At 35.5% G+C, this 22417-nt stretch overlaps 2 protein-coding genes across 9 annotated transcripts in view; both read right to left on the bottom strand.

Moving 5' to 3' along the window:
* ep400 (E1A binding protein p400) overlaps positions 1-9917 on the bottom strand; it is a 39999-nt gene extending 30082 nt beyond the window's left edge. For 5 of the 8 annotated variants that reach the window (XM_048209395.1, XM_048209400.1, XM_048209399.1 and 2 more), the window contains exons 1-4: positions 9716-9916; positions 4601-5965; positions 1792-1899; positions 1495-1579 (exon numbers count right to left, since the gene is read on the bottom strand). In XM_048209395.1, coding sequence (XP_048065352.1) covers positions 1495-1579; positions 1792-1899; positions 4601-5935 — 1528 coding nt within the window. In that variant the 5' untranslated portion in view covers positions 5936-5965; positions 9716-9916. Of the gene's footprint in view, positions 1-1010; positions 1473-1494; positions 1580-1791; positions 1900-4600; positions 5966-9715 lie in introns of those variants that run through there. The other 3 variants (XM_048209396.1, XM_048209402.1, XM_048209403.1) reach the window with 3 other exon arrangements.
* Positions 9918-10188: 271 nt separating this feature from the next.
* Positions 10189-22417, bottom strand: part of ulk1a (unc-51 like autophagy activating kinase 1a) — a 28270-nt gene continuing 16041 nt past the window's right edge. The window contains exons 15-28 of the mRNA XM_048209404.1: positions 21582-21665; positions 21210-21317; positions 21000-21109; positions 20080-20148; positions 19875-19987; positions 17757-17932; positions 17492-17604; positions 16920-17045; positions 16639-16805; positions 16329-16504; positions 16108-16226; positions 12363-12520; positions 12123-12258; positions 10189-11633 (exon numbers count right to left, since the gene is read on the bottom strand). Coding sequence (XP_048065361.1) covers positions 11578-11633; positions 12123-12258; positions 12363-12520; positions 16108-16226; positions 16329-16504; positions 16639-16805; positions 16920-17045; positions 17492-17604; positions 17757-17932; positions 19875-19987; positions 20080-20148; positions 21000-21109; positions 21210-21317; positions 21582-21665 — 1711 coding nt within the window. The 3' untranslated portion in view covers positions 10189-11577. The remainder of the gene's footprint in view (positions 11634-12122; positions 12259-12362; positions 12521-16107; positions 16227-16328; positions 16505-16638; positions 16806-16919; positions 17046-17491; positions 17605-17756; positions 17933-19874; positions 19988-20079; positions 20149-20999; positions 21110-21209; positions 21318-21581; positions 21666-22417) is intronic.

Raw genomic sequence — 22417 nt, 5'->3', positions numbered from 1 at the left:
CAAACAAACAAAATAAAAACAGAAAAGGAACTAAAAAGAACAAAAGGCACAGAAAGGAAATGGACACGACTGAAGCACCAACACATTTCATGAACATGCATGAAGCAGGTAATGCCTGAAACATCTGCATTAATACACATGCTACAAAACAGCAAAGCAGAGGGTTTAGCAGAGGAATGACAAGGGAAGTTTAGCACAGAAGAAGTTAAAGCCCAGCTGTAAACACAAAGTATCTCCCTCTTTTAGCATTTCATCATGAGCAAAATTACCAACTGCATCAATTTTTCAACTACGGAGATTTCTGAGATTAATTTGCTTGTTTATAAGAGCTTTCCTGAGCGCCACTATCGACTCCTCACCATCAAGTCATGGAGGAATGTTATGAAAACCGAAGATGAGGGTGGGAACTGAAAATATGACGACAATAAAATAAGGAAAAATGAAAATAACTTGCTAGATGAAGGGAACCAAGATTAAAAAAAAAATGCATTGAGATTCCAATTTGACAATGCAGTGAATTTAGGGAAGTGAAGGAGGATCTTTGTAGGATCAGGAGAGGAGATGTCAACTATAAAACCGCAGAACTAAACGGAAAACAAACACGATGTGAAAGAGGACATCCCAGTAGAGAGGACAGTTTGGGGCTCATCATCTGATGAGCCATGGATGGAATCAGAGATGCCATTATGGCAAAGAAGAACGTAAACGGATGAGGTGAATGGCTCAAGGAACTAATGAGCAAATCATAAATGGAAAAAAAAAAAGTGATGTCTTCCAAATTGATCTTCAACTGTATCTTCTGCTCAGCTGTCCCTTTGATGGTTACAGAAAGATTTTGAGATGAGGACTGAGACTGAACTGAGTCCCAACAAGTGGATCACAACTGGTAGATGATGCTTGGAAAAAAGGTGGGATCAACTTTGGGAACTCTGGAATGAACCCTGACCTCCAGCAGCATTGAATAACGGACACAAGAGCGGACCTGGCCCGAGACGCAGCGGCGCTCCTACCTTGCGCTGTCGGCATGAGCTGCTGGAGGGGAACGCCGGGAGATCCTAAAGGAGTTACAGCAGGGTGTTGGAATATCATCCCATGCCGTCCCACTTCCATCCGGGACCTCTTAGCCTGATCTGGGATGCAAAACACACAATACCCTCAAAACGCAAAAAAAACCTCCCCTCCCCAAAAAGAGAGATATAGAACAGGAAAACCAAAACAAGGGGGGGGAAAAACACTTGGCACATGGCAATGATGTTTGCACACCAGCAGGTAGCTGTTGGGAAGCTCCGCTCCCTGTTTTCTGGATTACAGGCTTCAAACACAGAGCTGGGAAAAGATGCTGAAATACTGAGTAAGCAGAAGCGAATTGGAAGGGGAGAAAAAGAAACTAAGAACAGCAAACGGAAAGGTAGAAAACAAAAAGGGGAATAAAGAACCAAAAGAATACAAAAGAAAACAGGCCTCCACCTTTGCCCTGCGTCAACGTCGCCCTACCTGCTTGTGCCATGGCCTGCTGCCGTTTGAAAGCCTCCATGTCCACAGGGTTAGAGATGCTGCCACCTGCCACCCCGGCATGGGTCTGTGAGACGGAAAACAAAACAAAGTGAGTCTCATTCACACAAGAGGGAAAACAGTTCTGCTGTCCTTAATTCAAATCTTGCCTGATTATGTCTAATGTTACAATGTTCTCGAACCACATAATGAAAGCACTGTCATACTGAGTGTTACAAATGATTTGAAATGTTCTGAATGAATCCTCCTTCACATTCCCAGTAAGGAAGCCTCCATCACCTGGAACTGCTGCTGAGTAGAGAACGCTGCAGACACGTTGGGTGGGAGTTGTGTAGCTATAGCAACAGGAGTCACCGTCTGTCCATCCTTTCCAGTCACTACTTTCACCTGAGAGGTTGTCATAGAAACAGATGAAAGATACAAAGCCAAAGAAAATACATCTTGATGTCTGCAAAAGAAATAGAGACCAGTTCTCGACAAACAAAAGTTGTTTCATGGGTCAAAGACATGATCATTTTTATCATCTGGATCTGTTAATTTATACAAAAATACATTCATTTCTGAATTAACATTTATTTTGATATTATTTAGGGACATAAAGGAAAAATGCTGATATAGATGTATTGATATCATAAACCAACCTTAAAAAGGTTAGTTCACCCAAAAATGAAAATAATGTCATTTATTACTCACCCTCATGTCGTTCCACACCCGTAAGGCCTTCGTTAATCTTCGGAACACAAATTAAGATATTTTTGATAAAATCCGATGGCTCAGTGAGGCCTCCATTGAGAGCAAAGCCATTTAAACTCAAGATCCATAAAGGTATTAAAAACATTTAAAACAGTTCATGTGAGTTCAGTGGTTCAACCTTAATATTATAAAGCGACGAGAATACTTTTTGTGCGCCAAAAAAACAAAATAATGAATTTTCAACAATATATAGTGATGGGCCGACTTAAAAACACTGCATCATGAAGCTTCTGAGCTTTATGAATATTTTTTTTACAAATTAGTGATTTGGATCTCCTATCAAACAGCTAAATTGCTGAAATCACGTGACTTTGGCCCTCTGATCCACTGATTTGATTCGTAAAGCTCTGAAGCAGTGTTTTGAAATCGGCCCATCACTATACATTGTTAAAAAAAGTGTTTTTTTGGTGCACAAAAAGTATTCTTGCCGTTTTATAATATTAAGACAGAACCACTGAACTCACATGAACTGTTTTAAATATGTTTTTAGTACATTAATGGATCTTGAGAGTTTAAATGGCTTTGCTCTCAATAGAGGCCTCACTGAGCCATCGGATTTTATCAAAAATATCTTTATTTGTGTTCTGAAGATGAACGAAGGTCTTATAGGTGTGGAATGACATGAGGGTGAGTAATAAATTACATTATTTTCATTTTCGGGTGAACTAACCCTTTAAGGAATAAAATTCTTTAAAATATATATATATTTTTTTGGCATACATTTTTTCTTAGGAAAAAAAATATTTAAATAAAACTTTGCATCACTAGATATTAATATTTGGAAAAAAGTCTACCAAATGATGTGGTGTAATCAACATGCAGAAAAACAAAACAGGAAATGATGTCATGGAGAGGACACCTGAAGACCCCTGTGACTGTCTCTTAGGTCAAGCCTCTTAAAATATCAGAAATTTGACCTTGTTATGACAGTGACAAGGTTGAAAAATTTGCTGCGAATCCCACAAATTTCACAATACTCGTTTTTTTTTACTGTATTTTTGATCAAATAAATACAGCCTGGGTGAGCGTAAGAGTCTTCTTTCAAAAAGATTTTTAAAAATCTTAACGACCCCAAACATTTGAATCAGATAGTGTATATTTCTCACTTATATATATATATATATATATATATATATATATATATATATATATATATATATATATATATATATATATATATATATATATATAAAAAACAGTTATAAAAATATATATAAAAACTTTTTTTAAAATAACGAGAATGATGTGCACACTCACATGCATTCAGGGTTTAAAGAATAAAATGTTATTTCTTTTTTATATGATGTTGCACCAGATTATGCCATTTTAAAGCCATTACATTTAAAGGATTAGTTCACTTTCAAATGAAAATTAGCCCAAGCTTTACTCACCCCCAAGCCATGCTAGGTGTTTATGACTTTCTTCTTTCTGATTAACACAATCTGAGGTATATTAATAAATATCCTGACGCATCCAAGCTTTATAATGGCAGTGAACAGGGATCACGAGTATGAGCTGAAGAAAGTGCCACCATCCACATCCATCCATCATAAACGTACTTCTTCAGCGGGGTTAATACAGTCTGTCTGAAGCGGTGCGTTTGTGTAAAAAAAAAAAAAAAATCTTATTTAACAAGTTATGAAGTAAAATATCTAGCTTCCACCAGACCGCCTTCCGTTTTCAACTTAGGAAGAAAGTGTAAAATGGCGTCACGTCAGTTAAGCTTTTTCCGTAAGTTGAAAAAAGGGAAGGCGTAGGATATAGCATAAGCTTTTTAAACTGTGAGAGGCGTTGCGCTTTCTTTGTAAGTTGAACACGGAAGGTGGTCTGGTGGAAGCTAGATATTTTACTTCATAACTAGTTAAATATGGATTTTTTTTACACAAATGCATCGCTTCACTTCAGAAGGCCTTTATTAACCCCCCAGAGCCATGTGGAATTTGTTTATGATGGATGGATGTGGGTGGCAGCACTTTCTTCAGCTCATGCTTGTTGATCCCGCTCACTGCCATTATAAAGCTCAGATGTGTCGTGATATTTATTAATATTTCTGAGATTGTGTCCATCAGAAAGAAGAAAGTCATATACACCTAGGATGGCTTGAGGGCGAGTAAAGCTTGGGGTAATTTTCATTTGAAAGTGAACTAATCCTTTAAACATTTCTTAAAAATAGTATAAAAGTTTTTCAAAACAATATGAAACCTGTTTTATAAAATATTTTTTGGACTCTGTAAAAGGTTTACTGTGGACACTTATCACTGAGCCTTACACAAAGAAAAGTGCATTTGAAAAACGTAAGAGCCCAAAGAGGTAAGAGCCCAATGATTTCTTTTACCTCATCATTTATGACCTCAGATTGCTCTTCCTCCTCCTCTTCATCATCAAGGTCAAGATCGTTTTGCCTTAGGTAGGTGAAGAGAGGCACACAAGGCTTTTTCTTGAAGGCAAGGTAGTCCATCATGTTCCCTTGCAGATGCTGCAGGAAAAAGAGCTCGATCAGGTACTCCTTAAACACCTCCTTTAGACTATCCATTTTCTTCCCATGATGCTCCAGACACTGCTTCCTCAACTGTGCCACCTCTGGGTTTGAGGGCGCAATCTCTTCCAGCTTCTTCGGCTGCATCTTCTTCATGCCGGTGGGGGTCATGGACTGGTTGGCGAGGCCCTGGGGAGGGTTGCTCCTGGATGGGCTGGAGGGAGGGATGGAGGATGGAACCCCGAAAGAGGCCGACGCAGGGGCTGCCACAACACCTTGTGCGGTCTTCTCAAAAATCATGGGTCGTGCTAACTGGCCTTGGATGATGCTACTGATCTGAGGTGGCAGATTGGAGGTGGTGATATGCCCAGGGCTGCCCAACGTCGGGAGAGCAGGTCCTGCCGCAACTGGGCTCTGCGGGCCCAAATGGTGTATGGTGCCCCCGGTTTGAGAGTGTGGCTGGGACAGCCGCCTTTCTCTGACGGCGCCCGGCGTCCCAGGTGAGGTCAGCTGAACGGCTCCTGCTGTGGTCGGAGCCAGCTGAGCCAAACCTGCTCCATCCTGGTACACAAAATGACCACTTCCGGGTGGGCTGCTTAAGTTGATCTGCCTAACCATAATACCTGCCTCCACAAACCGCGTTGGGCTTTGACCGCACACTCCCAGAGCCGACCCAGGAGCGTTCGGCCTGGGCACAGCCTGTATGGGGACTGGACTGTGCTGGGTGGGACTTTGAGGCTGCATGGTCTGGGGCAAGGGTGACGTCACCTGGATGTAAGACGAAGACCCGGGCTCGAACCTCCACTGTTGGGGCTGATGCTGAAATCCAGGGGACGCCGGGCTCTGCAGAGGCAGGGAGGCGAGGGTGATCTGCTGGTTCCCTGTAACCATTGGTCCCACGTTCTGTAAAGTGATGTTCATGTTCTGGCCTGTAACCGGACTCCGGCTCATGATGATTTGATAATTGGGAGACTGTGGCGCAGAGGGACTCGCAGATGGAGCAAAAGATGTCACCGGTGACTGGGGGTGATTGGCGTTTGCCGGCTGTTGCTGGGTAACCGGCATGGACTGCTGCTGTTGGGACTGCTGTGGTTGTTGCTGCTGCTGCTGTTGTTCTTCTGCCTCAGATCCAGTGAAGGACTTTGATCTCTGAAGGTTCCTCTGCACATTTGGTGGGCCTCCTCCATGGTGCATTTCGTGCCACTTTTATTGTTAAAAGACACTCTATGGAGAGACAACAGTGTAAAGGTTCTATCATGCATATATTGGGAAAACATATAGGAATTAAAACCGTCATTAATAATTTGTAGTGACAGACAGACCAGGCCAATTAACATTTAAAAATAAAAATTCTCTCAACATTTACTCACCTTTATGTCTATTTTACACATAAATAACAGTATGAAGATATTTTTAATGAAACCAAATCTTTCATACTCCAAAAAGTTCATCAATTATGGTAAACGTATGCTTCAACATGCTTACTTGACACACGAGAACTAATGTGCTCTATGTATGTGCAATGATCAATGTTTATTAGTGGTTCAACAGATCACGGATCATGTCACGGTTATTAAGTCACGGATTGGATCATTATTCGGATCAGCACAAAAAAAAAAAAAAAGTATTGGGGGGTGGGGGAGCCCACTTTAACTACTCCGATACCACAGCAGAAACTACTAGCCTAATTAATACCTTATTAAAGGCACATGAACAGACTGTAAAAAGAACAAATACTGTACACCAATTACAAGCATAGATAAATACAACAAAGTTACAAATAAGTAAGGTCTAACTGTAGTATTAATTTTCGTGTACAGAAATGTAATTAAATGTAAAATGACACTGTTCACTGTATAAATTTAATTTAGATTAATCTTTGTTAAAGCTGCGTTTTGTTGTTTGATTTACATGACAGACAACAGCAGGTATTTATAGGTTGCTGTCACTTTAAGAGTAAGACCCCATGCACGCATACATCTGATAGATACACATCCGAATTCTCACCTCGTTCAATTAAGAACTAACTGAATGTGTTTACGAGAATACTTGCCGAGAGTGGTATTTTGACTGACATAATGCGTGTATGTGTCCATCCAAGTGCATTGAGGATGCGAAAGAGAAATCAATTTGGAATTCGTGAGCTATCTGAAACGCACCTCTGTGTGTGTGTGTGTGTGTGTGTGTGTGTGTGTGTGTGTGTGTGTGTGCGCGAGCCTTGTACTATGTATGTGCATCTGGGCGTGCAATACCAAATTAAATCCTCTTTTGCCTCTTCTAGCGCTGGAACGTTTTTAAATATATTTAATGTGTGAACTAGCAAGACAAAACATGAGCAAATGATAACCTTTCACTCTATTGCGGTTAAACTTGCAATTGATCCGCGACTCACAGGCGTGCCAAACCATGGGGCTTGGTCCGTACGGATCAACAGCGATCCGTTTAACCACTAATGTTTAAATATGAATAAAAGCCTTTAAATCTGTTCATCTTATAAAGTGAGCATGTCTCTTCAGTAGACTAGGATTGAAATGCTTGAATTATATGGATTACTTTAATGTCTTTATGGACATTTTGATGTATGAAACTTTTAGTGGAATGGACTTTCAATGGAGGGACAGAAACATCTCAGATTTCATTAAAAATATCTTCATTTGTGTTTCCAAAATGAACAAAAGTCATACAGGTTTGGAACAACATGAGGGTGAGTAATGACATTTTTGGGTTAACGATCCCTTTAATATGCCAATAATTGGTACTTTGATTTTCATTATTATATAATAACTATGTAATAAAGGTTTTACCACATTGTGTCAATTATTAAATCTACCAACAGCCTTGTCAATGGATAATAAATTATTCCTGTTTTGGGTAAATATTTTTGTTCAATTCTCTGTAGTTGTGTCTCTATACAAGTATCAACTTTTTAAAACCCAATATCAGTCAACTACAAATCTATCTAATGTTTTCACCAGAAACTACAATATATACCTAAAGCTACAGCATTACAAAATTCACAAAACAAATCTGAGAATTTAAGCAAGTATATGTATATATATATATATATATATATATATATATATATATATATATATATATATATATATATATATATATATATATATATATATTAATTTATAAATGTTTACAGGACATTAATTTTTACCTTTTAAATGTAAAGCAACTATCTATACATATAGTACACTTTTGTGAAGCAATATATACACAATATAGAAAATCTCAACTGCGAGATTGTTTATATTGCCGCAAAATGTAAACAATATTATTGCATATATATATATATATATATATATATATATATATATATATATATATATATATATATATATATATATATATATATATATATATATACACACTCCAGTAAAACAACACAAAATACAAACTATCACCCAGCTTAAATCTGCTATAAGACATGAGGATATTACAGTTTTTCTCAATTTCTAAAACATTAAACCCCATTCTCTTAACCAAATGCTCAATGGCCTAAACATATGTCAAATAAATCACTCTTTTGGCAAAACCTTAAACAAGTTCAGGTAGTTAGACACCATTTACATTTAATCATTTAACCATTTGCAGTTCTCATGCACTCTTTTCGCAAAAATCTAAACACATTCTCACTTACTAAAACACATTTGCACTGTGATGCATTTGTGTTGGAAAACAGTAAACAAGCGGCAAAAGTTAAACAACTACAGTTGTTGTTGTTTACACACAATGACTCAAAATTGTTCACTCTTGTTTCTAATGATGTGATCAAACCAGCTATACAAAATACAGGGCAGTTCAGAGTGCACAGGTGGCACAGATGCATTGAATGTTGATACGGACAATGGATAGAAACAATCTGAGAGGGAGAGGAGGAAGAGGCAGAGAAAAGGCAAGGTGTGGAGTGTTGTCAAGGCTGGATCCGGCCTGGCAAGGGACATCATTGCCGTGTCTGTGATGTGGACAAAGTCCTGAGGCCGGACCCAGCATGAAGACACGATGCAGACTGAATCTCTCACTGACCTTGATTTAGCAGTTTTCGATGTTTTAAATGTTTTCTTTGACCTTTTGCAGTTGGGACTACTGCATTTATACAGCATGCAAGTGCTGAATATACAATTCAACATCCAATACTATACAATATTCAATACAATACTATACTTGCACTTTACTCAGTTATGATTACAATACTTTTACTGTATAGAAAATATTTTTTTTCCCTGTAACTACATTGCTGTTCTCAATTTTTATGTAGTTGACTGGTATGATCCGATTTGTTTTGTGACTCTAAAGATATTATAAACATTAACATCACGATTTTTAAACAATATGTTTTGTGAAAATCGTTATACAAATAAAACTGGTTTGATTTGACTGTTCAATACTGTATCGATCAGTCTGCCACTACATCTTACAGAAATTCACCATGGTAACCACAGGTTCCGCTAAAAGATCACAATTACTACAGGTATTGTTTTTACAGCAATTTCACAGTATTTATAATTGCCACTGAATAATAAAAAAAGAGAAATGAAACAAAATGAGAGAGAAAAACAAAACTGACAGATTCTTAATCTGTTTGAATCAGATCCTGTATTAATTTCTGATTTTTCAACAGTGACTATGGTATTTGGGGGAATGACACATAATTACCACGTTATATTTTAGCAAGGAATAAACCCCACTATGGGGTTGACAACACTGTGTTTACTAGTAAAGCCCTCTCTGCTCTCTGACTGACATAGCCAGATCCTGCTACAGCTAACAAACCCACCCACTCTCCGCGTATCAACAAATAGCTATTCTTATCCACTGAGAGCATGTGCAACACACTCGTGTGTATTCTTTTAGTGTGTGTAGTGGTGTGGTTTATGTGCGCATTCAGAGCAGAATATGTTTGAGTTTCCGCTCGCTGAGCATTAGCTCGCCTGCTAAACACAAACATCAACACGCGCCACTTACTGTAAAATCACCGTCCCGCGCGCCAACCATCCACTGTAACTCTCCCCTCAGAGTCTAAGGGACAAAACACCTGTGGGTTTCCACTCTCACGAATACAAAGCTCAATAAAACTGTTATAAGCATATGACAGATGTTTCTATGTGAAACATGGCGATAGACTGATTTTTTTTTTCTTTCTTCTCTGAATACCCGGAAACACTCGACTGAGAGCGTGACGTTTCCTTGACTGACGGGCTGTTGTCCAATCACGTCACAGAAAAAAGAGCAACGTATGCGTGAGGGCGGGGCTAGCGAAGGTTTTGCTTCCTTTCGTTACTCATAATGAGCATTTAACAGCAGAATCTTATTTATACACAGAAATAGAGTATAAATAGGTGAAAAGCGCAAGTATATACCTTAAACACGAAAAAAGTTCTAGTAACTGTTTAAAGACTTTACATAAAACATTTTGAAATTAATCAACATAGACAGAGTACATATAAAAGTGAAATTTATTCAATTAACACACACCCATACCACATGCATTCTGCACTTATTTTTGGCTTCTGCAAATGGAGATAAAAAGACAAAGGCATCATAAATACTGTAACAACATATACAAAATAGTCCTCAATTTAACATCACTATTATTTAAAAAAAGTTTCATGTGCATTCATCATTCTACCACACAATTCTGACTAAATGCCTTAAAACACCTTGATATGAAAACAGTTATTGCCGTCGGAAAATGCAAAAATAGTGCAAGTAATGAACAAAGATGATATGAATATGCATGAAGTATAACAGATTGTAAGTCTCAGATTTGTTTCGATTGTCCAGCGAGATTAAACCAGTTAAGGCACTACCAAAATCACTACAAAAAGAGACTTAAGTCATCCCAGCAAAATGTGCAAAAGTCATTTACTAAAGATTCTAAAGCAAACTGAAAACTTAAACATCACTTTCAGACTGACAATTAAAAACAGATAAATATAAAATGCTACACACAAGCTATTGACTATTATCTCATTGCATTTTCTCTGACTTTAATTAAACTGAGCCATTACATTGAAGGCTTGCCTCCTCTGCAGTGGTTGTTTTCAGGCATCCAGAAGGCAAATGGGTTTATAAAGTGCTTCGCTGTTTTACATATACATGAATAACAGTATGATAGTTAATCTAATACAATTCTCAAGTATTTCTCCCACCTTCATATGACACATATGAAACCGACAGTCTTTATCATTAGGTCTGCAAAGGTTTGCCACAATTTTGGTCAACTGCCACATTAGAGCTGTACATCTGTAGCGGACTACCACACATCCACGACCGGTTCGGTGGTCAGAGAGGTTTCAAATGATTACCAACTCTCATTAGATACTACCATTTCCTCAGAATCATGCAAAAACATGCAGGATAAGTCCATCAAACCAGGATCATTCCATGTAACTTAATGAGACTAACATCATAGGCATGTTTCTCATTCAGTCCCCAACACTGTCTTTAATGCCAAAGTACTAAGATTAAAGTTATCACTTGAAGTGCCATCATGCATTTGGTGTGGAATTAGCGGTCAGAAGCTTTACACATGACATCTATTCAACCAATTGATTCTTTTTTCACACAGTATTCTGAACAAAATAGATGTTTAAATCAGCAGATGCTGCTTCTGTTTATTATACATTAAGGATCATACATATATCAATAGAGATTTCATCTCTGTCTATTATGAAAAAGTTTTTTCTCACCACCAGATTTTTTTTTTTTGGCTTTGTAAACCAAGTATCACATTTTAAATGAATGGGTGAGTGTGGGTTTTTACTTTCATGAAATTTAAAATGGTAACTGTTGATGAAATGAGATGTAGATGTGGGTTTGATGCATCACACACATCCTTTGGGCTGGAGGGAGGAGAGTCGCCGCTCAATACACTGTTTACCTACAGAAATGGCAAACAAATGTACATTAGAGATGAGACAAAGTCATTTCACTCGGCGGCCATCTTTGAAACGCCTCTCGTGCAGCTATTTCAGTCATGCAAGTATAGTTCCTATCTCTTTAAATAGGGAAATATCAAATTCCCCAAAGCTGTTCACCAAGATTACGATAACATTTCTTTTTTGAACTCACCAATGAAATCTGACAACAATTTTCTCAATTTTTGTTTCTAAATGTTCAAATCATGACAAAAAATTGCTTTTTAGGCCGACCAACCAATGCGCAACATGCAGTGATAAAGCATGCTTATCAGAACACTGCTTGTTTCTATATATTCCATGATATTATTTTCATATTTGAAATAGAATTATTTGTTACATTATAAATGTCTGTACTATCACTTTTGATCAATGCATCCTTGCTAAAGTATAAACAGTATATCATTCAGACCTCAAACTCTTGAACAGTTGAGTAGGTTTGTCATACTCACATTTGTTGATATTGTTTATGTCTGCAGTCTCTGTAATAATTAAGGACAGGCCCTCCATCAGCAGTAAGGCCTTATGGTATCGCTCTACAGAGGTTTCTCCGTGATGAAACATCTCGTCCAGCGCTGCCGTCTGTACCTGATCATATAAGAGAGGAGCGCAATTCATACTCTGTATTACAGATTAGACACAGAAATGTTTCTCCTCATATTGTAAGAAAGCAAACATGAGTGCGTTCATACCATCTGAACGGTGTGTGTGTAGATGAGTCTCTCAGCAGTAATGTTGCTCATGCGGTCCATCAGTCTTTGCTTGCTGCTGAAGAAGAGCTGGAGTTTCTCAGTGAGAGAACGGCAGGAGTTCACACACCCCTTGTACATCTCATTAAGCTTACGTACTACTGCAAGAGCAACACACACACAAAAACAACATACCAATCAGAATGAACGTCTTAATTACAATATGTGATCACAAGTGAAAGTAATACATTTGTAAATGGTACAAAATATTTCTATTTCAAATAAATGCTGTTTTTTTAACTTTCTATTCATCAAAAAATTCCCCCCAAAAATCTGAAAAATGTCACAATTTCGACAGATTTTTTCATTGTTGATAAAATAAAGTTTAACCTACATTTCTTATTATTAAAATGCCTTTGTTACAGTGAAATTATACAAATAAGTATTGGATATTAATTATCAACATGTACTTGTATATTAGGGTTTGTTGCTTGTAATTATGCTTATACAATACTACAATAGCTCAATTTACTATTGTTATTAATTAACAGGGACACTAAAAATAAAGTATTACCATGATTTTTTTCTTGAGCACTAAATCAGCATATTAGATTGATTTCTGAAGGATCATGTGACACTGAAGACTGGAGTATTTTTTGCATTTTTGTGTGAGAGTGTGTATACAGATTCACATACAGATATAAATTCATATAATGTCTTTGTTCAATAAATAAAATTTATATAATATTACATTTCATTAAATATTTATTGATCTTGTTTTCGCAATTAATTATGTCTTTGATATGTCGTACTCTGTATGGGGTAAGTTGTCACAATTGAACCTGGCAGTTTAATTTCAGCTGTAAATTAAACAGTAAATCAATCACAAAAAACAAAACAATTCGGTTAAAATGCAAAAGGTAACATACACGCTTATTAAACTATTATTTTGGCCAACAGAAATCATAATTAATAAATTAAATGTATAAAACAGATGCCAAAATTCTGACAACTTTCCCCATGATATATGGGTGCATAATTTAGAAGTTTCTTGGTCCCACTTTATATTAACTACTATGTACCAAAATTTAAATTAATTTTGTTACAGTGCACTTATTATGTAAGGAAGAGGATTAGAGCCAAGCAATAATAAAAAAATAAAACCATCTCGAGATTAAAGTTGTTAAATTTCAAGAAAAAACTAGTTAAATTTCTCGAAATTTAACGAGTTTTTTTCTCGAAATTTAACGAGTTTTTTTCTCGTAATTTAACGAGTTAATTCTCAACATTTTATCTCGACTTTTTTCTCAAAATTTAACGACATTTTTCTCATAATTTAACAAATTTGTTCTCGTAATTTAACGACTTTTTTCTCGTAATTTAATGACTTTATTCTCAACATTTTATCTTGAATTTTTTTCTCGAAATTTAACGAGTTTTTTTCTCGTAATTTAACGAGTTTATTCTCAACATTTTATCTCAACTTTTTTCTTGAAATTTAACAAGTTTTTTTCTCGAAATTTAATGAGTTTATTCTCAACATTTTATCTCGACTTTTTTCTCGAAATTTAACGACTTTTTTTCTCGAAATTTAATGACTTTATTCTCAACATTTTATCTCGACTTTTTTCTCTAAATTTAACGACTTTTTTTCTCGTAATTTAACGAGTTTATTCTCAACATTTTATCTCGACTTTTTTCTCTAAATTTAACGACTTTTTTTCTCGAAATTTAACGAGTTTATTCTCAACATTTTATCTCGACTTTTTTCTCGAAATTTAACAACTTTTTTTCTCGAAATTTAATGACTTTATTCTCAACATTTTATCTCGACTTTTTTCTCTAAATTTAACGACTTTTTTTCTCGTAATTTAATGACTTTATTCTCAACATTTTATTTCGACTTTTTTCTCGAAATTTAACAAGTTTTTTCCTCGTGATTTAATGAGTTTATTCTCAACATTTTACCTCGACTTTTTTCTCGAAATTTAACGAGTTTTTTCTCGTAATTTAACGAGTTTATTCTCAACATTTTACCTCGACCTTTTTTTTTTAATTTAACGAGTTTTTTTCTCGTAATTTAACGGGTTTATTCTCAACATTTTATCTCGACTTTTTTCTTGAAATTTAACATCATTTTTCTCATAATTTAACGAATTTGATCTCGTAATTTAACGACTTTTTTCTCGTTAATTTAATGACTTTATTCTCAACATTTTATCTCGACTTTTTTCTCAAAATTTAACGTCATTTTTCTCATAATTTAACAAATTTGTTCTCGTAATTTAACGACTTTTTTCTCGTAATTTAATGACTTTATTCTCAACATTTTATCTTGAATTTTTTCTCGAAATTTAACGAGTTTTTTTCTCGTAATTTAACGAGTTTATTCTCAACATTTTATCTCGACTTTTTTCTTGAAATTTAACAAGTTTTTTTCTCGAAATTTAATGACTTTATTCTCAACATTTTATCTCGACTTTTTTCTCGAAATTTAACGAGTTTTTTCCTCGTAATTTAACGAGTTTATTCTCAACATTTTATCTCGACTTTTTTCTCGAAATTTAACAAGTTTTTTTCTCGAAATTTAATGAGTTTATTCTCAACATTTTATCTCGACTTTTTTCTCGAAATTTAACAACTTTTTTTCTCAAAATTTAGTGACTTTTTTCTCTAATTTAGTTATTCTCAACATTTTATCTCGACTTTTTTCTCTAAATTTAACAACTTTTTTTCTCGGAATTTAATGACTTTATTCTCAACATTTTATCTCGACTTTTTTCTCGAAATTTAACAACTTTTTTTCTCGAAATTTAGTGACTATTCTCAACATTTTATCTCGACTTTTTTCTCTAAATTTAACGACTTTTTTTCTCGGAATTTAATGACTTTATTCTCAACATTTTATATCGACTTTTTTCTCGAAATTTAACGAGTTTTTTCCTTGTGATTTAATGAGTTTATTCTCAACATTTTACCTCGACTTTTTTCTCGAAATTTAACGAGTTTTTTCTCGTAATTTAACAAGTTTATTCTCAACATTTTATCTCGACCTTTTTTTTTAAATTTAACGAGCTTTTTTCTCGTAATTTAACGGGTTTATTCTCAACATTTTATCTCGACTTTCTTCTTGAAATTTAACATAATTTTTCTCATAATTTAACGAATTTGATCTCGTAATTTAACGACTTTTTTCTCGTAATTTAATTACTTTATTCTCAACATTTTATCTCGACTTTTTTCTCGAAATTTAACGAGTTTTTTCCTCGTAATTTAATGAGTTTATTCTCAACATTTTATTTCAACTTTTTTCTCGAAATTTAACGAAAGTTTTTTCTCAACATTTTATTTCAACTTTTTTCTCGAAATTTAACAAGTTTTTTCTCGAAATTTAACAACTTTAATCTCGAGATGGTTTTATTTTTTTTTTTTTATTGCTTGGCCCTAATCCTCTTCCGTAATTATGTACATTCAAGTTTTTACATATTTTAAAAAATAAAAAAAATACTTGCCTGCAATCAATTTCTATAATTAGATCTATAATTACACTGTTGACCCTTTCCTTAACCCACCCTTAAACTTAACCAAACTTAACTTAAACTCTGAAACCTGTCCCTAATCTTACCCATATCCCACCTCAATAGCAGCAAAAGTGTTTTGCATATGTACCTTTTTTACCTTAAAATTGATTTTGCATTAAAACTGTTGGCTGTTTTTGGTGATTATGTGCTTGAAGTATAAGACTTACCTTGTTTAACAGATCCTGAGGGGTAGAGTTTGCCTTCTTTGATCCCGGCCATCGCTGTGTGTAGCGCTGAGGACAGCAGCTCGGCACACTTCATATAGAGGACCAGCTGCTCTGCAGAGCTACATACACACGTGACATCACTCACAGCGTACGTGACGTAATATCATACACATGACATATAAAACACGTGTATGTTTACGCATGATTGAGTAGTATCTCACCTCCATTCACGGCTCAGCAGGCTGATCTGGTCAGCCACAACGCTCTGCTCTAAGAATGAGGCATCAAGAGCCATGTTCCTTTCAGTCCCACTGTCCTTTGTTCGAGCGACCTCTGTGATACAGTGGGAAAAGGCTAGAATGAAGCGCAGTCGGCTCAGCAGGTCTGTATGCCCCTCCTGTAGAGAAGAAGCGGATGGCATTTTCAATATACTGGTACACAAGCGTTTTATTTCTCAATTGTATATAATGGCCAGCTGACTGTCTGACTGACTGTATTTTTCATACATAATGTATAGCCAAATTATTTTACCTCCATAAGTGTCTCCTCTGGCAGTTCAGGTGGCACAAATGCCACACTTTCACTGAGGTTTGTTGCCATGGCATCTGTGTAACCATAGCGCAGGCTGTCAGGTGATCCATAGGCCTCGTGCAAATGACCATAGGTCCAGCCAGGGCTTGTTGGACTGGGAGTGCCCACTTCAACAGCAGATGAGGTGAAATGGAAATGCATTGTGAGTCTAACAGATACAATAACACGCAAATACAATACTTGTGTTTCAATCTCATTAAGTAAAATAATGGAAATGTCACCTGAGAAGCGTCTAGGTCGAGTAGCGTGAGGAGGTGTGTATTCGAATTCAGGAGAGCCCAGCATGAACACAACTCCAGCAGGACTGCCTGAGCCTTGCTCTATGCCATCACTGCCACAAGGGGGTGCTACAGAGATCAGCACAATGTGTCATTTTAAACAGCAGATACACTAAGAGAAGTGCCTGATGCCATGTTTTTAAAATATTATCTACGACTATGATTAACTACAGAAAACATCTTTAAAAAGGTATTATCATGGCATAAGATAATTGGCGCTGTAATACCTATAGCTTAGTTATAAACTTTACACATACAAGACTGTACATGGTTATTATGGTGCTTTTAAACACGGTCTAGATAGTTTTAAAAGCATTTCTTAAGATATACCTGTAAACCTTTGTTTGAATGAAGAAATATACAATTTCCACAATTCTGACCAATGAATTTCCATAACATTTCAATGACCAGTCTTGTATACGTCATAATAGGGATAAAAATACTATCGCAACTTCTGTTTCATGTTTCTTGTCTTTTGTTTAGTGGCTAACATCACTGTTAGCATGAGCTCATACCTGTTGTGTCCATGGGTTTCTCTGAATTTAAGCTCTCACAGCTGCCCCTGTCAAGTTGATGTCCGAACACAGCCTTCAGCAGCTTATCTGAGAGACGGCCAGTACTTAATGACCTAAAACACAAGTGACCCATAAACACAGCTCTAAGGAACAAACTCAACTTCCAGCAATCATATCACTGCAGTGATTCCAGTGCTGATAACTTATCATCACTAATATGTCACAAACTTTCTTTACCCTGCACTAAAGCCTTATTGACTAATACCTTTTGACCGTGTCCCTTCTTTCCGCTGGCCTGAGAAGTGGCACACGGGGCCCTGTAGTCGGGTACTGTGCCAGGTCTTTCAGGTCGGACATGGTCTTGGTTCGGGAAGTCAGGCCTCGCTGAACCAGCGCTGTACTTGGAGTTTGACCAGAGATGGGCCTCCGATACAAATCCCACTGAAATGAAAAGTAATCACTTATATATTTTAGTGCTGTTAATTGATTAAAATATTAACTAATTTATCACACATTTTTCTGTAATTAACCACAATTAATCACACCTAACATTAAAAGTTTTAGTATATTTTTTATATTGTAATTCATTTTTTTTTTTACACTGAATATCCAAATTAATGTAGACACAACAAAGACTGAAAGGATGAAATTAGCTATTATAGCCATTCAGCATTACAGTATTATTGAAAGCCATCATTTTTAACATTTAATAGGGTAAACAATAAAACATTATATTTTATTATATATACATTATACAACTTTTAAAGGTCCCGTTTTTCGTGGTTTTTTGAAGCTTTGATTGTGTTTATAGTGTGCAATACAACATGTGTTCATGTTTCGCGTGTAAAAAAACACAGTATTTTTCACATAATTTACTTATCTGTATACCGCTGTTTCCACTGTCATAAAAACGGGCTGATGACTTCCTTGTTCTATGAAGTCCCTCCTTCAGAAATACGTAACGAGTTGTAACGATTGTGCCAGCGGTTCCTGTGTTGTGATTCGACAGCAGCTTAGCGAACCTTGCCCGGAAAGTGCTGCACATAGTTTTACATGTGGATTATAATTTTCGGGAACCGAGTTAAACATAAATTGTAACCATTGATCTCGAAGTACAGCGTCCCTGGGAAGGCCAAACAAAGGTGATTGGACTGCGGGATGAAAATAACAGCGTTTTGACGACATGGCAACAAACACACCCTACAAACGCAACTCTTGCTCTTCTCCGTGGGAGCGCAACAAGACCACGCCCCCTTTTTTTGTGTACTCCTGTGGGCGGAGGTTAGTCAAAAAACTGTTTTAGTGACGTCATTAAAGAAGGAAGTAGAGGGATGTAGTCCAAACTGGCCGTTCGATGTAGGCGACTTCTGTTAAATAAAATATCTCGCTTGGCATTGAACTTTGAGCTTTAAAATTTTACAGATTTTATTTATACTCTAACAACAATATTACACACTAACTAAAGTTTGAAACATGGGATCACGAAGAACGGGACCTTTAAGTGAACTTAAAACAATCTTCATATAAACCAATTATAATAAATGTCAAAATTAGCTGTGCCTTTAATATAGTGTGGTTTATATAGTGTATATAGTAATAATGATTTTCGGTATCTGTCAGTATTAGCTATCTTTTTTCTTTCCCTACTAAGTTTATTTTTTTTTTTTTAGTAAGAAAATTACTAGTTAAAACCTTTGGTATCAATATTTTTATGTGAGCATCAATCCTCTCAATACAATGTAAATATTTCAACAAACCTGGTAAATTACTGTTAAAAGTTTCATTTATTTGCAATAAAGTTTATTTGCAAAATGCAATTTCCACTAACATTCAAAAGTTTGGGGTCAGTAAGATTTTTTTGAACAAAGTTTCTTATGCTCACCAAGGTTGCATTTATTTTAAAAAAAAAAAAAACAAACAACAACAACAACAACAACAAAAAAAACACTCAATATTAAGAAATATTATTACAATTTAAAATAACTATTTAAATCTTCCTTTGGAAATCACTTTAATTGCTGATTTGCTGCTCAAAAAACATTTATTATTATTATCAATGTTGAAAACAGTTGTGCTGCATTTTTTTCAGGATTCTTTGATGAATAGAAATAAGGGCATTTGTTTGAAATAGAAATCTTTTGTAACATAAATGTTTTTACAGTGTTTTTTTTTATCAATTTAATGCATCCATGCTGAATTAATTTAGATAAAAAAAAAAAAAAAAAAAAATCATCTTACTGACCCCAAACTATACCTAAAGATTTGGTCAAATACTCAGTTGAATAAAGTAAACATGTATTATATTTAGTTCTGTGTTGAAGACATTACAAAATCGAATGACTCGCTCCTCTATATTGTAGTATATATTGTAACAGTTACTCACTCTGTGCACTACAGATTCCGGGCTGTTCCGATGACCCCTGAGTCTGTGGGTCAGGGTCGGGTCCATGGTCGTCAGGTCAGTGAAGAAAGGATAGACCTGACCAGGCCGCTGATCTGAGAGACAAAAAGAGACAGAGGAAGTAGGGAAGTCGGAACAAGAAGTCTTACAAAAATCAAATGAATATACAGTGAAACAGGTATTTTACCTGCAGCATTTAACCCTGTCTTACTGCCAACAGGCTGGGGCTGACTAGGTGTTTCAGGAACATTTCCCACTGAAAAAACAAAAAACAACAGGTTAGCATTCTCTATTTGATCTACAAAAACACATGGTTTCCTCACCTTTGACCAATGAATTTACATCAATTAATATACTATTAAATAAATATTTCTAATTAGCTTTATTTTTATATTTTCAGTTAATTTTAGTTTGAGTAATTTGGTCATTTTTATGTAATATTTCTATATAGCTTTAATTAATTTTTATTTCAGTTTTAGTTTGAACAATTTTAGTACTTCAACTTATTTTATTTCAGTCAGTCATTTTTAATGTTTAAGTTTTTCCATCTAATATTTATATTTTATTTCGGATTTATTTCAATTATTGAAAACTTTTTAATAGTAGTTTTAGTTTAAGTTAACATCAACTGATTTCCATGACCTTTCCAGGTGTTTGCAATTAAAGTGGTGCAGATTTTTAAAAATGATTTTGATTTTAGACATGTCTTAGTGCAAAAGAATCACTAAGACATGTCTAAAAAAGTATTGAAAATACCTAACTAAAAAGACAAATTCATTCACAAATAACACATAATTTTGGCATGCAAGCAGGTGCTCTATTCTACACACAAGCAATTTTTACAACAGAACATAACTGCAACAGGCTGCAAATGTGGAATTCACAGCTCTTGGCTGTGTGGGCTGCAAGGTGGAAAAGGTTGGGAACCACTGTATTAAATTATTCATCTTTCTCATTATATAAATATTTTTATTACCTTTCCAGGCTTCAAAAACTATTTTAAAAAGTACATTTTAAATATTAAATTTCTAAACTAATAGAGTGTCTTCCTCTATCAGTGAAGTATGCAAATCAAAACAAGGCTCTGCAGGGAACTGATTTCTTTACCCTGTGGGGAAGGTAGAAACGGTCTGGATCCTCCTGTTTCTGGAGAAGCCTTGATTTGCCCACATGCTGGAAATCCATTTGAGCAGCAGTGATGTACAGGTGTTGCTGTCCTGAAATAACAAACAGAGCTTATGTGCTGATGCATGGGGCATTCAGACGCACATTTATGCATTCTCATGTCAGAGAGAGAGATATAAAGATGAACCCAACCTGTCAGACACTTGTAGGTTCTGCTCCATCCTGTGGTAGTTGTGTTTTTGCGTCGGTACGGGAACAGGCACAGACTGAGCGTAACTACTGCCACATACCTCCAGAGGCCTAGAGACAGAGGGGGGTGGGGGGTGAATGATTTGCATGTCATATGCAGAAAGATGCATTTAAACCATTTGTTCCCTGGTGATCTGTGAATTACTTTCATCTCTAGAATTCCTGCTTTCTCCGGTCAGCCAGCTGTCTCTCACTTCACAAATGCAAACAAAGGCTATTGTTTAATGTGAGCTGCTCGCCTTCAGAGAAAGTGTGTTTTTTTTACAGTCTCTGCTGTATTAAAAGCTAATCTCCATACTAATGCACACACAGTACCTGGAGGGGCTTGGGGAGGCTCTGACAGACGGGGAGGATGATGGGGTTTGACCCACACAAGCGGCGACACCCAGCAGTGAGCTTCTAGAAATAGTACACATACACAGTTATGCCATTAGTGCTATGATATTAAACCATCATCTAGTTATATAATAGAGACCAAGGGTTTTCAATCTTTTAGATGTCATTCCACAGATCCCCAAATATGATCATCAACCTCACGCAACGGACCACCATCCTAAAATTTAAAAGGGAGCTGTATATTATAGTGTTTAAAGACCCAATTTATACTAATTTAAATTGGTATATGACATATTGTAGAATATTATTTGGAAAATATTGGATTACATTATGTTTTTTCTACTTAATTTGATTCTGTACAGTTAAGATATTTTAATTCTGTACTGTATTTTTATTTATATCTAGTTTCAAGATTTTGTTGTATGTGCATATCTGTATATATATCATTATTTGATATTGTACTCCTGAGCATGTTTTGTATATTTGTATTTGTATATGTTTTTATACTTCTGTGTATTTGTATCTGCATTCATTTTTACACTTTTATTTGTAGTCTTACTTTCTGCATTAATTCAATCCTAGTATTGCTAAACAAAAAAAGAAAATAAACTTCAAACATTTTTTTATTATTTATTTAAATGTTTTAACATAAATAATTTAATTAATAATATATACAGTACAGTCCAAAAGTTTGGAACCACTAAGATTTTTAATGTTTTTAAAAGAAGTTTCGTCTGCTCACCAAGGCTACATTTATTTAATTAAAAATACAGTAAAAAACAGTAATATTGTGAAATATTATTACAATTTAAAAT

Source organism: Megalobrama amblycephala, linkage group LG12, assembly GCF_018812025.1.
Source record: "Megalobrama amblycephala isolate DHTTF-2021 linkage group LG12, ASM1881202v1, whole genome shotgun sequence".
Lineage (NCBI taxonomy): Eukaryota > Metazoa > Chordata > Actinopteri > Cypriniformes > Xenocyprididae > Megalobrama > Megalobrama amblycephala.
This window is presented reverse-complemented; position numbering and strand designations above follow the sequence as displayed.